The sequence below is a fragment of the Oryzias melastigma genome, linkage group LG18, assembly GCF_002922805.2.
Source record: "Oryzias melastigma strain HK-1 linkage group LG18, ASM292280v2, whole genome shotgun sequence".
NCBI lineage: Eukaryota > Metazoa > Chordata > Actinopteri > Beloniformes > Adrianichthyidae > Oryzias > Oryzias melastigma.
Window position 1 is genome coordinate 24,634,700 of NC_050529.1, and position 12,976 is coordinate 24,647,675.

The 12,976-nt window shown below is 41.0% G+C and overlaps 2 protein-coding genes across 5 annotated transcripts in view; both read right to left on the reverse strand.

The window, feature by feature from the left end:
* The window catches only part of spata6l (spermatogenesis associated 6-like), a 9,207-nt gene extending 4,722 nt beyond the window's left edge, over nucleotides 1-4,485 (reverse strand). The window contains exons 1-8 of one of the 4 annotated variants that reach the window (XM_036216601.1): nucleotides 3,917-4,485; nucleotides 3,547-3,724; nucleotides 2,729-2,777; nucleotides 2,524-2,565; nucleotides 953-1,117; nucleotides 729-853; nucleotides 412-504; nucleotides 92-328 (exon numbers count right to left, since the gene is read on the reverse strand). In XM_036216601.1, coding sequence (XP_036072494.1) covers nucleotides 92-328; nucleotides 412-504; nucleotides 729-853; nucleotides 953-1,117; nucleotides 2,524-2,565; nucleotides 2,729-2,777; nucleotides 3,547-3,645 — 810 coding nt within the window. In that variant the 5' untranslated portion in view covers nucleotides 3,646-3,724; nucleotides 3,917-4,485. The remainder of the gene's footprint in view (nucleotides 1-91; nucleotides 329-411; nucleotides 505-728; nucleotides 854-952; nucleotides 1,118-2,523; nucleotides 2,566-2,728; nucleotides 2,778-3,546; nucleotides 3,725-3,916) is intronic. The other 3 variants (XM_036216600.1, XM_024287641.2, XM_036216602.1) reach the window with 3 other exon arrangements.
* A 1,315-nt stretch (nucleotides 4,486-5,800) lies between these two features.
* On the reverse strand, nucleotides 5,801-11,987 carry trmt10a (tRNA methyltransferase 10A). The gene is made up of 7 exons (XM_024287640.2): nucleotides 11,596-11,987; nucleotides 9,214-9,382; nucleotides 9,066-9,137; nucleotides 8,923-8,997; nucleotides 7,857-8,006; nucleotides 7,685-7,790; nucleotides 5,801-6,197 (listed from the first exon to the last, which is right to left on the reverse strand). Exons 1-7 carry the CDS (start codon nucleotides 11,754-11,756, stop codon nucleotides 6,013-6,015), a joined length of 918 nt encoding a protein of 305 aa, XP_024143408.1. The 5' UTR covers nucleotides 11,757-11,987; the 3' UTR covers nucleotides 5,801-6,012.
* Nucleotides 11,988-12,976: the final 989 nt, after the last annotated feature.

The following is a 12,976-nucleotide window of genomic DNA, read 5'->3' on the forward strand; positions in this document are numbered from 1 at the left end:
CTATAGTACTAAAGAGAAATCTTGGGTTATTTGCATTTTCTGCTATTAAAGTTGAGTAATATTGAGTTCTCGCTTTACGCAGGGATTACACAGGCTGAGAGGTGCTGGTTTTCCAGTCAGATGAGCAGGAAGCTGCCAGGTCCCTGCTGAAGCGTTGGGAGCTGGTTCCACGTCTCAGGGGGGACAGGGACTGGGGCCTGGCAGCACCGAGTCTCTGTGGGTCGGCGCTGCCGGCTCGCCTTCCTCTGTGAGTGGGAGGGTGTTTCCTTTCAGGTGAGGAGATCCTTTGCCTCCTGGAGTGAGACCGTTTTCTGTGTGTCGCTGGCCTCTTCAAACAGAAGAAGATTGTTCAAACAGGCTGCCGAGCATCAGGTTTGATCCTGCTGCTTTCATTCGGATCAGTTGTGTTACCATGACCACATTGGGGTAAATGCAGATTTCTGAGTCGGGTAGGCACTGGCTGATGCTGGTTCTGGTAGAAAACTCCAGCCGTGGAGCGATGCCCTGAAAATAAACACTAGAAGTTTACGTATCAAAACAGGCTTTGAAAACTAAAAACTCACTTAGAAAACATTTAGCTGAAGGATACAAGTAAGAACTTTTATAACTGACTCACAAAACTGAAATCTGTTTGATGATCTCATGTTAAATTAGCTTTCGTGTTTAGAAAAACAGGCGGCTGATTTATGCCAAATAAAAGTGAACAGAACCGCTTGATTTGGACCTACTGGGAAATAAGGAGCTCGCATCATCAGAGCCTCTCGGTCCACTCCAGAAAAGGGGCGAACCAGTTTGGGTTCTGGGAATAGGAAGTTTCTTGTGTTTTCTTCGAAGCTGGCCAGAAGGTGTCCCGCTGAAAGAAAGACTCTCATCTTAGTTCATTTAACCCTCTTGAAAATCAGGGAAACCCAGGAAGTAGAGGCTGTCCCAGAACTTCATCCTCAGAACTGACCCTCACAAACAACACAAAAGGCTTGGCAAAAGGAACCACTCCACCCGAACCACTCCACCCGCTCCAACCTGCTGTCACCTCTCTCGTGTTCTGACCCTGAAGTCCTCCACCTACCCCCACCTCTGCTCTCAGTCACCCCACTGATGCGGTCCACTCTTCTGATGCCTTTGAGCAATGACAGAGTGATCGGTTAATGTGGATGAGTTAATCATCATCAATGAGTCCTATAGTGCAGTGGTCCCCAACCCCCGGTACCGGTCCGTGGGTCATCTGGTACCAGGCCACAGACAGAAAAAGAGAAATGCAAGCGCTAACTTTGATTATTTCCGTTAGGTCTATTTTCTGATTCTGAGGAAGTTTTATTTTTGAAAACCGATGGATTCTGTTCACAACATCGGTCTTGGTCACGTGTCGTAACCCCTGTGCTATCTTCGGTATGTTGACGTTGGGAGTGGGGGGAGTGGGGTCATCTGGATCCCGCAGGACAGTGCCTGGAACTTTTGTTTCAGTGATTTTTGATTGTCGCTGGTGTCTGCGGCAGACATGAAATCCTGTTCACCTTTATCATGGGAGGGATGACATGTCAATGTGAGGCTGGGGTCCTCTGGACCGCATAAGAGAGCATCAGGGTTAAAGCAGCTAGCTGCGTTGCTACCTGGATTACTAGCTAAAAAGCTAACAAAAACCAAACAATAAAACGTTTTGGGGAAGTTTCTTCAGGGAGAAAGGAGTGAGTGAGGAAACTGAACAAGAGCCTTCTACTTCAGAGAACAATAAAGCTGCTGTTTACAGACAAACCCAGGAAACTCCTCGACATACAGGATTATTGAGACAGTTGTTCTCATGTAGCAGAAGACGCTCTGTCTAACACGCGACGACAGATTCTCCACTATTCACACAGAGACGACAAAGTCGGAGACACGGTGGATTCACGTTCATCTTGTAGTTAGAAAATACCAGTTTTGTGTTATTTTATTTATTTTGCTTTATTTATCCATCACACCTTAAAGGGTAACCAAACAGGGAAGTTGGAGTCTGACTCCACCCACATGTAAAGATTAAATATGATCAATATTTTTGCCTTGACAGATAATCAGAGCCTGGATTGAGGGTTAAAGTGACATTCCATGGGAAAAAATTCCTGTCATGTTTCTTTTCAGAATTTTTTCAAATTAGAAACGACTTCATTGAATCTTCACCATCTGTTAAAAAAAATAAATGATGTTTTTATTCTCGTGGCATTTTATTTTGAAACTATATTTTCAGAGACCAGAAGCTCAAATTACCAACTTCAGCTCCGCTCGAACCGGTCCATGAAAATATTGTCTAATTTAAACCGGTCCGTGTTCTGAAAAGGTTGTGGATCTCTGCGCTGGTGGACACCAGGGCACAGTAAAACTGATCAAAATGGGATTGTTTCCTCATCATTTTCCTTAACAACCCATCAGTCACTCATTAATATTGTGTAAAACGTACCTTTACATGAGAAACAGTTCGATACACGTTAATTGTTGTAGTGGAACTAAATGTACTGAATGCCAACAGAAGCACCTGATCGAATCCTTTCCTACCTGGAGGGATCAGCTGGATCAGTTCTATTCTGATGGTTTCATCTGTGGAGAGATTTACATTTTTACTTTCTGTGAAAGTTTAACTGTTGAATGCAGTGATTAAATCAAGATCTTCAGCTAGAATTCTCTTGTCAGAAAACATTCTTTTACAGGACAGAAAATGATCAACGTTCTGTAGAGAACTGGGATGAAAACTGTGACTTACGTTCCAGCATCACAGCCACGTCTCCAGGATCAAATGCGTACCTGAAAATCTGGTTTAAGAATAGGAAGCAGTTTAACACTCCAGGTTAATGTTTATGACGTAGACACCAGATGAAGTGTATGTGGGAGCAGAGACTTAGTCAAATGTCAGATAAAAATCCAATTAGGTTTAACCCTTTAACTCTGGAGCTCTACTGTTTGTGTTCTTTTACGTTGAGCGTGTAAACCAGGGGTCCCCAAACTTTTTCTTGTGAGGGCCACATAACCGTTTTCTTCTCTGACGGGGGTCGGGGTCGGTTTGTAGGCAAATAGAAAAAGTGTAACAATCACAGCGTAAACATAAAGATTTATGGTTTTCCAGAAAGACACACATAGCTAAATTTGAAATAAGTAATTTCTGTAATCTTCACAGAAAAAAATAATACTAAAACATTTGAAAAACTAGATATATAGCATTACCTGTTTTAGATTAAAGATGCTTAAATTGATAGCTAAAAACACTAAAGCTAATTGCTGAAAATGCTGAAGCTGATCGCTGGATAAAATATTACTGAAGTGCAAAACTAGCTGAAAAAAACTCAGAAAATTCTAAATTAAAGATCTATCATGTTGCTGAAATACCAGCTAAATGCCAAATTAGCCAAAAAAAAAAAAAAATGGAAAAATGTCTAATTTAGCCAAAACAGTTTGGGGGCAGGGCCAAATGTGGAGGAGGGCCGGATCTGGCCCGCGGGCCGTGGTTTTTGAAAACATTAAATATTTGATGTTTAGAGTTCAAAGTTAAATTTAAAGTTGTGTCAGTGTTTGGTGGGGACAAACCTTTTCAAAGGTCATTTTCTCCTGGAACAGCAGTGGAAACACAGCAGGGAGGCACTGGGACTGGTGGTACTGACCCGTGACGAACACGCTCAGATACATGTCTTCTTTAGCGGGAAGCTTCACTCCAGGGCACGAGACCTGCACACAATCAAGCAGGTATTTCTGTCCACTCTCCTTCCTGTGGATCAGGGGTGTCAAACTCAGTCACTCAAGGGGAAAAAATCCAAGACACACCTGAGGTCAGGGTTAACAGGATAAACATTTATTGGTCATCCTAAAACTACAATCGGAACTCCGTCAACCTCGTTGTGAGTTTGGCAAAAACGTTTTTAGCTGATGCGTTCACAAAGTAAATTAAGAGGTTTCTTACCGCTCTGAACTTGATCTCTACACGCACTTTAAAGGCTTTTTGAAGCCCTGGAATCATGGTGCAGGTCAGGAAGATGATGGACTGGGAGCTGCGCTGTTCGGCGTCTCTCCGTTACCATGGTAACCCCCGCTTCCGGGTTGAATTGCCGTAAGAGAACCCAGGGAAAGGAGAAACGCGTGGTCCTTAATATTTTAGCAATGGCACAAAGGCTTCGTTTGGAAGGAGAGAAGCTTTCCCTTTGTGCTCTCTAACCGTTTGTAATAAAAGCCGGAAATAAATCAAAGAAATAAAAGCCTGCAGCCTCACTTCCGGGCGCGAGCAGAGCTGGATGAAGACCTCAGGACCTCTGATGCTGCAGAGTCTTCAAACTATCCTCTGGGAGGTTTGGCTGCATCTGTAACCCTTTTATATTCAGTGAAGCAAAAGAATATCAGTCAGTCACAACTTCTGAAAGTTATCCCACTGAGAGCTGAAAACTCCGAAAATACATCACATTTAAAATCCCCCAGTGATAATGCTGTAGGGTAAAACACGTGGTTCTGGGGTAACATGGAGGAACGGATCAAAATGAGCAAAAATGTCACACCACTAAAAACAACTGGAAAAGTTGCATTACCAACAATGATGCTGGAGTGAAAACATAACCCATGAATATATTTAAAGGCTTGTTAATCTACTTAAAATGTTGACATTTTAACACTTTATTAATTTCATTTTACTCAATATTTCAAAAACTATAAAGTTTATGAACACCAAGAAAACAAGCAGTAATGTCCTGAACGAGCTGAACCTTTTGATACCAAGATTGTTGAAATTGATAAAAGCGTGATTGAGTTTTTACAAACCAAAAAAGGTTGTTAGAGGAGCAGGAGAATCACTATTGCAAGCTGAAGAAACTGAAAACATAAAACATCTCGGCCAGAAATTCACAAATCAGAACTAAGTGACCCATGCTTTATTTTTTAGAACACTTAAAATCCTTTAGTTTTTCAATTTGCCTTATAATCTGATGTTCCCAGAGTATGAATCTCCAACTGGTTTTTGGAGCTGTATCACTATTTTAATTTGAAATAGAACATCCTTTAGAGTTCTTTAACCAGAGAAACACAATGGAGGGGTCAAAGAGCCACAGGTGACCTCTGACCTAATGGGACAATGAACACAGAGAGGGTTTTAGTACTTTTGATTATTTTAATTTTATGTGAATAATGATATAAAGTGCAAGCATGTAATAAAAACATTTTCAAGATATTTATCATTTTTTGCTAATCATGTTTAACCCTTTAACACCTGGCACTGGCAACCCTTAAAATCCTTAATAAACTGTAACTTCTCAACAGTTACCACCATAATTCCAGCAGATTCTGAAGGAATCATGTTAAGAATGAAAAAATAACAACAGATCACAGGATATAAACACTGGAGCTCCGGTGTTAAAGGGTCAACTACTTTGTGTTTGAAAATGAAAAGAAAGAAATAGAGAAAGAGATGTCCACAAAGGTTGAACTCCTTCCTCATTAGCGTTCCCACTCTGAATTTCCTGATGCTGCTCCATCCGTTACAGGCTTGTTGTGACATTTGAGGATGTGTTGAGGTAAAATGTTGAATAGATTTGCTGGCACGTGCATAGACTTTACACAGAAAACATCACTTGGGTCTAAATAATTCAAAAAGGATTTAATAATTCAGTTCAGTTTGGTGCGTTACAAGACTAATGTTTAAATTCTTATTTGGAATATTGAAATGTGTTGGACTTAGAGTCAATTTCTTATCCTCGTGACATTTCAGGTTTAGATAATTGGATTGTTTGAACATTTCATAGAACGACTGAAACTTCTTTCCATTCGACAGAATTCAGATAAATAAATAAATCTTTATCAGGAATTGAGATGAAGTTTTGCCTTTATTGTGCTGGGATCACTTCTCTTTACAGCTCACTTTTCTGGTTCAAATGAATCATATTTTGGTGAAATGATGCCCCTAAAAAAAACTCGAAGCTGAAAGAGGCATTCATCATTTTCAATAAATAACTAAAAAAGAAAAAAAGAAAATAAAAACTGGTTTAGAAAAACATATTCAGAACTTTATAATCTGCCTCAGGAGTTTTCTATTTTTTCTGAGCTTTCGAGTGATTTGGTGTCAGGTTCAGAGTCAGAACTGAATTCTTGATCCTTCTCTCCACCCGGGTTCAAGGCCACTGCTCCTTTCCTCTGTGGCAAGACGGTGAAGAAGGCCTCCTGCCAGCTGCTCTTCTCCAGGTACGCCAGCATGATCTCAAAGACTGAAGAGAGGAGAGCCTCAGAGAGGGAAGTGCTTTAACTCTGTCACTGTATCAGAAGATGGTGTTAGAAAAAGCATCAGCACTTTTACTAGGAGCACTAACCACAGAAGCCGTGTGGCTACAGACTTTTCACGTGACGTCACACAAACCGGCGAGAGTGCAGAGTGACTTCTGGTTATACATTATGTCTATTCTTTAGAACGACAAAGCTGACAGCTGAACACTGTTTAAACTGTTTTACCTAAATAATAAAACCAATTGTAACAGAAATGTGTACAACAGTTATGTTCTAAGTGTCCTCCCTGGTTGTATTGTTTTCCCTCTTAGATCAAATGTCAGTATTCCTCCTGCAGAATGCTCCACAAAACCCTCCAAAATCCTCTGGATGATATTAAACCAGTCGTGGATTATTTCTCTCTACAACCCGGTTAAATTTAGACGAAGGTACAGGAACTTCATTGAATGCTGCTGGTTGGATCATGAAGGTCATTCAGATTTTCTTCTTCTAATTGATGCTAAGCTAACGCTAGCTTGATGAGACGTAGATCTGCAGAAGATCTTTTCTGTCCAGTTAGAGTTGATTACATTTCTGTGTTCACAAAATCACTAAGAACAGAGATAAAGTCAGACAATTAAAAAAACAAATAACGGTTGTGTTATTTTCTGACATAGCTCCTCTTTGCTGTTGATCATAACTTTGTCTGATCCTGCAGGATAATAAAGGTAAACAAGGATCAAGTTCATTTGAAACTGTCAAAAATACATTCCTATTTTATAATTATCCCTTAAAACCACAAATACCTCTGATTACAACAAATAAATGCAGCCTTGGATGCAGTTAAAACACCAACGAGCATTAATGTGCATCTTTGCTGCTCCTGTTACATGATTTCCATCAGTTTTTGTGCTGATCGCACTTAAAATACGTGAGAATAACATGAAGTAAAATAGAACCCGTTAGAATAACATCTGCTCAAATGAGAGGTCGATATTTTCAATAGAACCTCAAATATTGAAGATTATTCAAATTTGTATTTAGATTTGTGAACGATCTAAGACAGGAAATGAAAATACAGTTCAACAGGACATTCATCAAATAAATATTGTACATTTTCCTGTAGAAATTGGTAAAGTTACCTTTATTATTTATGTAAAATTGTGTTCAACAGAGTTCAGCCACAGGCTTTGCCGTTCTAAACCCGTAAACCAGAAGTCACTATTCGCATCTTTAGCCCTGTTGCCATTTTCTTCTCACTTTGGAGAACTTAAAAAAGCATTGATGTGAGCTTCTGTCAGAAACAAGACAGACAGTTTTGTGGATATTTGTGTGATGTCATCCGTTAAATCACCACTGAGCTGATGCTCTGGCACGAGCACTGCTCTGAAAACCAGTGGAGAACTCCAACCTCAGAAAAAACCACACGCTGCAGCGCATGACACCTGACCAGAGACCTGAATGACTGTGCTTCTCCTGCGTCATGTCCTACCATGGTTAACAGCCAGAACCTTCCGACTGTTCATCTTGACAAACGTGCTGAGAGGCAGCTGAGCGTGGTCGATCCCCAGCTCCTTGGCCTTCTCAAAGGTAATTCCCTGCAGAAACCCCCATCACGTTAAAAGGCATCGGGAGGAAGAGGAGTACAGTGGAGTCCAGCAGACCTTGTGGTGGTTGTGGTCCACCAGGCCTCCAATCACATAGGCTTTGCTGTGGTCCAGCTCCGTCAGCACGTTGGGAGAGTCTGAGGTGAGGTACACCAGATCTTCTCTAGCCAGAACTTCACTGTAATGTTCGGTTTTAATCCTGATGTCCTGAACAAAAAGTGACACACACTGATTCTAACAGGGGACGCTGCAGAAACTACAGCATGTTAGATGTTTAAGGAGCTCTGCATCTCACAGCAATAATCAATGCAATGTTAGCATTTGGTTTCAATGAGGAATCATCTACAGGCAGACAAAAACAGCTGACTTCACATGTTCGTATCTTCATATCTAGAATGATTTCTTTGTAAGAGTCTACAATCTACAAGAGTTCATCTTTAGACCCAGCATCAGTTCTCTTCATCCACTTCAGCTGGTGTCATGGAAGCTGTTTTCTATGGAGGGATTTTTGTGCCACCAAAGTTACAGTCTTGAGATCAAAATTTTCTAGGTTGCAAACAAAATGTAAAATGTTAAGAAGAAAAAAAAATCAAAATTTGCAAATAAAAATATTTAATTTTTGGTTTCAAAAACTTTTTTTTGCGTTTGCAAACTTCTTTGTAGTTTTAGTTTGTAGTGCCTCATCTCTATTTCGCCCTATCTTTGATTTTGCGTTCATTTTCTCTCAGCATTACGTTTGTGCCACCCCAAACAGCCAGCTGATTGGCCTAGATTCTATCCAATCAGCTGTCTCTGGGATCCAAACAGACTTTGGACTTTCTATAGGCGCTGTTCTGTTCGGTCAGAATCTACAGTCTTCATCCATTCTGGTCCGTTTCTCTTTGAGCAGAACTCAGAAGGAGCAACAAAGATCAAATATTCAACAGAGTTCTGGATTTATTCCTGTTAGTGTAGCGACCAGCAAGTTTAAAATGTCTGCAGCAGAAAAACGTCTCTGTGCAGCTGGAAGTTACGTTATGATTTGTATGAATGGACCAGAGTTATTTCATGAATAAAACGCTTAAAAATTAAGAGAAAGTTGCATTTTTCATGAATATTGTTTCTATTTAGCACCGCATGTTACCTTCCAGTTCACCCATCCTTTGTCCTTCTCATCCATGCTCTGCTTCAGCTGGCCTCCCATGCTCGTCAGATAAAACTAAGAAGAGGAGCCTTTCAAAGTCAGACTGAAACTGGACTTTAAATCTGGTTCACGACAGCACTAACCTGCACAGGATGTGATGCTCGTCTGTTCTCAGCGTAGCACCGTTGGATTTGTTTGTGAAGCTTCTGGACGTCCTGATGGGGCAACCAGACGAGTCAGCGTGGACGTGGAGGTGCCAGCATGCAGCAGCCACAGCTCCACAGCGGTTACCTTGGTGAGCATGAGGCTGTCGAAGCTGCAGTCGACCACCAGCCTGAGCGAGCTGGGCCTGGACTCTCGGCGGAAGCGCTTCCTGGCATTCTGAAGATCAGCTTTCTCCTCCTCCTGGAGGCTCTGCCGCTGCTGCCGGCGCTGCAGCTTCCTCTCCTTCCTCCTTTGTCTGTGAAGCCACCAAGGAAAACTGTGAGGTCTGCATTCATGGTAGGGGTGTAACGGATCACAAAACTCACGGTTCGGATCATTTTTTGGATTAGGAAACAGAAAAAAAAAAAAAAAAAGGACAAGAACAAAACAAGAAGATAAAAGCCTGAAATTACTTTTTTGAAAAGCTTTAAAACACATATTTGAGAAAACATATATAAAGTACTTTAAAGCATAAATATACACTCACATATCCTTGAACTTTGAACATAACAAACATCCATCCATCCATCTTCTTGACCGCTTCTTCCCTTTCGGGGTCGCGGGGGTGCCGGAGCCTATCCCGGCTACTGATGGGCGAAGGCGGGGTTTACCCTGGACAGGTCGCCAGTCTGTCTCAGGGCCTCAATCACACACACATTCACTCTCACATTCACACCTAGGGGCAATTTAGAGTCACCAATGAACCTATGAAGCATGTTTTTGGACGGTGGGAGGAAGCCGGAGTCCCCGGTGAAAACCCACGCATGCACGGGGAGAACATGCAAACTCCACACAGAAAGGTCCCAGCCGGGATTCGAACCGGGGCCTTCTCGCTGTGAGGCAAGAGCGCTAACCACTGCGCCACCGTGCAGCCCTATAACAAACATCTGATGACATTTACATGTTTGGAGATCAAATCTACAAAAACTGACAGAAAAGAATGATGAATATGCAGTTTTACCTTTGCCCCCATCCCAAATATACAAATTTAATCTTAAATGAAAAAGTTCAAATGAATTTTTTTCTTTTATTAATTGTAGTATTGAAACTAACTGGGAATATTTAAAGATTTCAAGTAATTATTAATATCCGTGGTACATGTGCAGGTGAGGAATTGCCCACTTGCCCTGGTAACTTTTGACATTTTTGGCTTGCCGTACTGCCTTCCCCTGACGGTGCGTCCCTGTTGCAGGAGCAGCTTTGTCACAGGAAAAGCACTCATGTCAATAATGATATGTCTAACTCACATGTGTCAAAGTCAAGGCCCGGGGGCCAGATCCGGCCCTCAGGGTAATTCTATCCGGCCCTCCAGATCATTTTATTTTATTGTTATTAATGACCAGATGTTATCTTGCTCTTATTTTCTAACTTGTATAATTTTGACGAATTATATTTTTATGGAGAGTAAAATATTGAAAGTTATTTAAGGTTTAAGTTGATTTATTCTGGAATAATATTCCTGCCTGTTTTTATTCATATTAAAGGTCAAAAGTTACATTTAGAAGTTTTAAAATGTAGTTTCAGTGTTCAATAAATATTTATCCTGTTCGGGTCAAGACATGAGGCGTGTTTTGGATTTTGGCCCCTTGTGATTGAGTTTGACAGAAGGGCTGGCGCGATTAACGACCAATCGATGATTAAAATAGCCGACGACTAATTTAATAATCGATTAGTCGTTGCTTTACTATGTGGAGTCCAAGTGTACTAAAGTTGAACAAAGTTGTGAGCGTTCAGCATCAAAAAGATGTACTTTTTTAATATATATTTGAATCGGTGAGAGCAAAACCTTATTTTTTGTGAAAAATAGTTCCTTGTTTCAGATGCAGACCTCAATAGATTTAAGCCTTGTTTTAATCCCAGAAACTGAAGGACAGCGTCTGCAGGATTCATTGAAAGTTTAATAAACTATCATCTCAATGGTCTTTGTTTTAGTTAGTTTAGAGCTAATGATGGTTAAAGATAAAGATGTGATCTTTACATCCAGTTTATGCATGACCCGATTAGTCGACTGTTAAAATAATCGTTTGTAGCAGCACTATTTGACTCTCCTGCTCTAACTTATTGTGAGTGTTATAAACTTTAAGAATCATTAGATACATCATCCACGTGTATCTTGCTAGTTGAGTGTTAATCTAATAATCACTTTGTTTTGAAGATTATTTTTTTTAATCTTAAAATTACTTAATTTAAAAAAGGTCTAAAGTAATTTAATATCTGACTTTTTAACCTGCTTTTTCAGAGCTGATCAGTTAGATGAGAATAGACAGTTTGTTCTTCATCACGTTTCCCAAGGAGTCTGGACTCATCTTCATCTCTCTCCACAGATCAGTCATGAAAAGCTCCGCTCACATCACCGACACATGAGATGGAAATTCTTCTCCCCGTCGGTGGAACAGAGAAGTGAACTGCAGGTGAGCGCCGCGTGCGCCGGACAGGTGCCCCCACCCCCACGGACATGACAGTACGTACTTTCGCAGGTCCCGCTCCTCCTCCCACTTCTGCTGCTTCAGGAGCTTCTTCTGCTGCCTCTTGGACAGGCTCGGGCTCGGTGCCGCGCGTCCGTCCTCCGCGCTCAGACCCTCCCCGGGCTGCGGGGCTCGAACCTCCGTCTTGTCCACGGCAGCAGCCATCAGAGAGCGGATGCTGGCTGCGGGACTGTCGCTGCTCTGCGGGGAGCGGACCCGCGCTGCGCTCGGAGCCCCGCTGCTGTGACGTGAAGAACGGACCAGATACCTGGATGAACCACAAACCTGTTCCCTCAAACCAACTCACAGGCTGCACGTTTCCACCACGGTTCCGGTCTTCTTTGATGACTTGAGTGTAGTGACCATCTGTGCTGAAGGCGCCACACCGCCACCTACCGGCTGGAGGTTCCTCATCAGGATGTTCCTGGAAGATCCTCAAACTTCCCTCCTTATCCCATGAAAATCAGCTTTTTGGTGTTTGTAGCATTTTTCTCATGATAGAGAACACATGTGAAGAATATTAAGATGATAACTGAGTATTTCTTTTTTCAAATTGTGGTGAAACAGTAGTGGATGAAAAGTTGCAGTTGGAAAAATATTTTAGTTTTTACAAACAAACTGCAGTCTGCGGGTGACTACAGTCAGATGCATACTGCATACTGTAGGCTACACCCATTTTTTAAAACAATGCCCCATGGGTTACAACAGTAAAACAACAAAAATAAAACTTACTTTATATTATTCTGTAAATCTGAAGCATGATAGGTGTATTTGCTATTTTGTTGATACTGTCTGATTTCAGCAATTTATTCAAAGAAATTTATTTTTTTATTGCTAAATTTGATTTTATGAATAAAATGCTCCATTAATATAATTAGGATATTTAATAGATAGAACTGTGAAGATAGCTCTGATATTACTCACCGTTTTGTTGCACTAATGTTAAGTTGGAGTTGTGAGGGGCTGTAAGCTAGTGGGAGAGTGTGTAACAAAGAGGTAATGGGAAGTGGGGGCAGGCTCATACAAATCTATCACAAACCCCTGCCGTTCTGCAAACTATGTCCCTGAAAACAACAGTTTTTTTAGACTTTGGCTAAAAACGCCATCTTCATGATTAAAAAACCAATGAGAACACTTTAAATAAAAGATGATCAGAGTGGGACTTAAAACAAGAAAAACTGTACTTTTTTTTTGATTGTATTACATTTCTTGTAACTTCTTTCTTTTTGAAACTCCAAATAATTCACAAGAACACTTTTGGAGCTACAATTCTGCAGCTTCAAACACTTTTAAACAAACTTAAATAACAAGATTTGAATCACACTTTTGTGATTAAAAGTCAAAGCCTTTTGAGTTGTTAAAAACAAAAACTAGACGGTATGCAA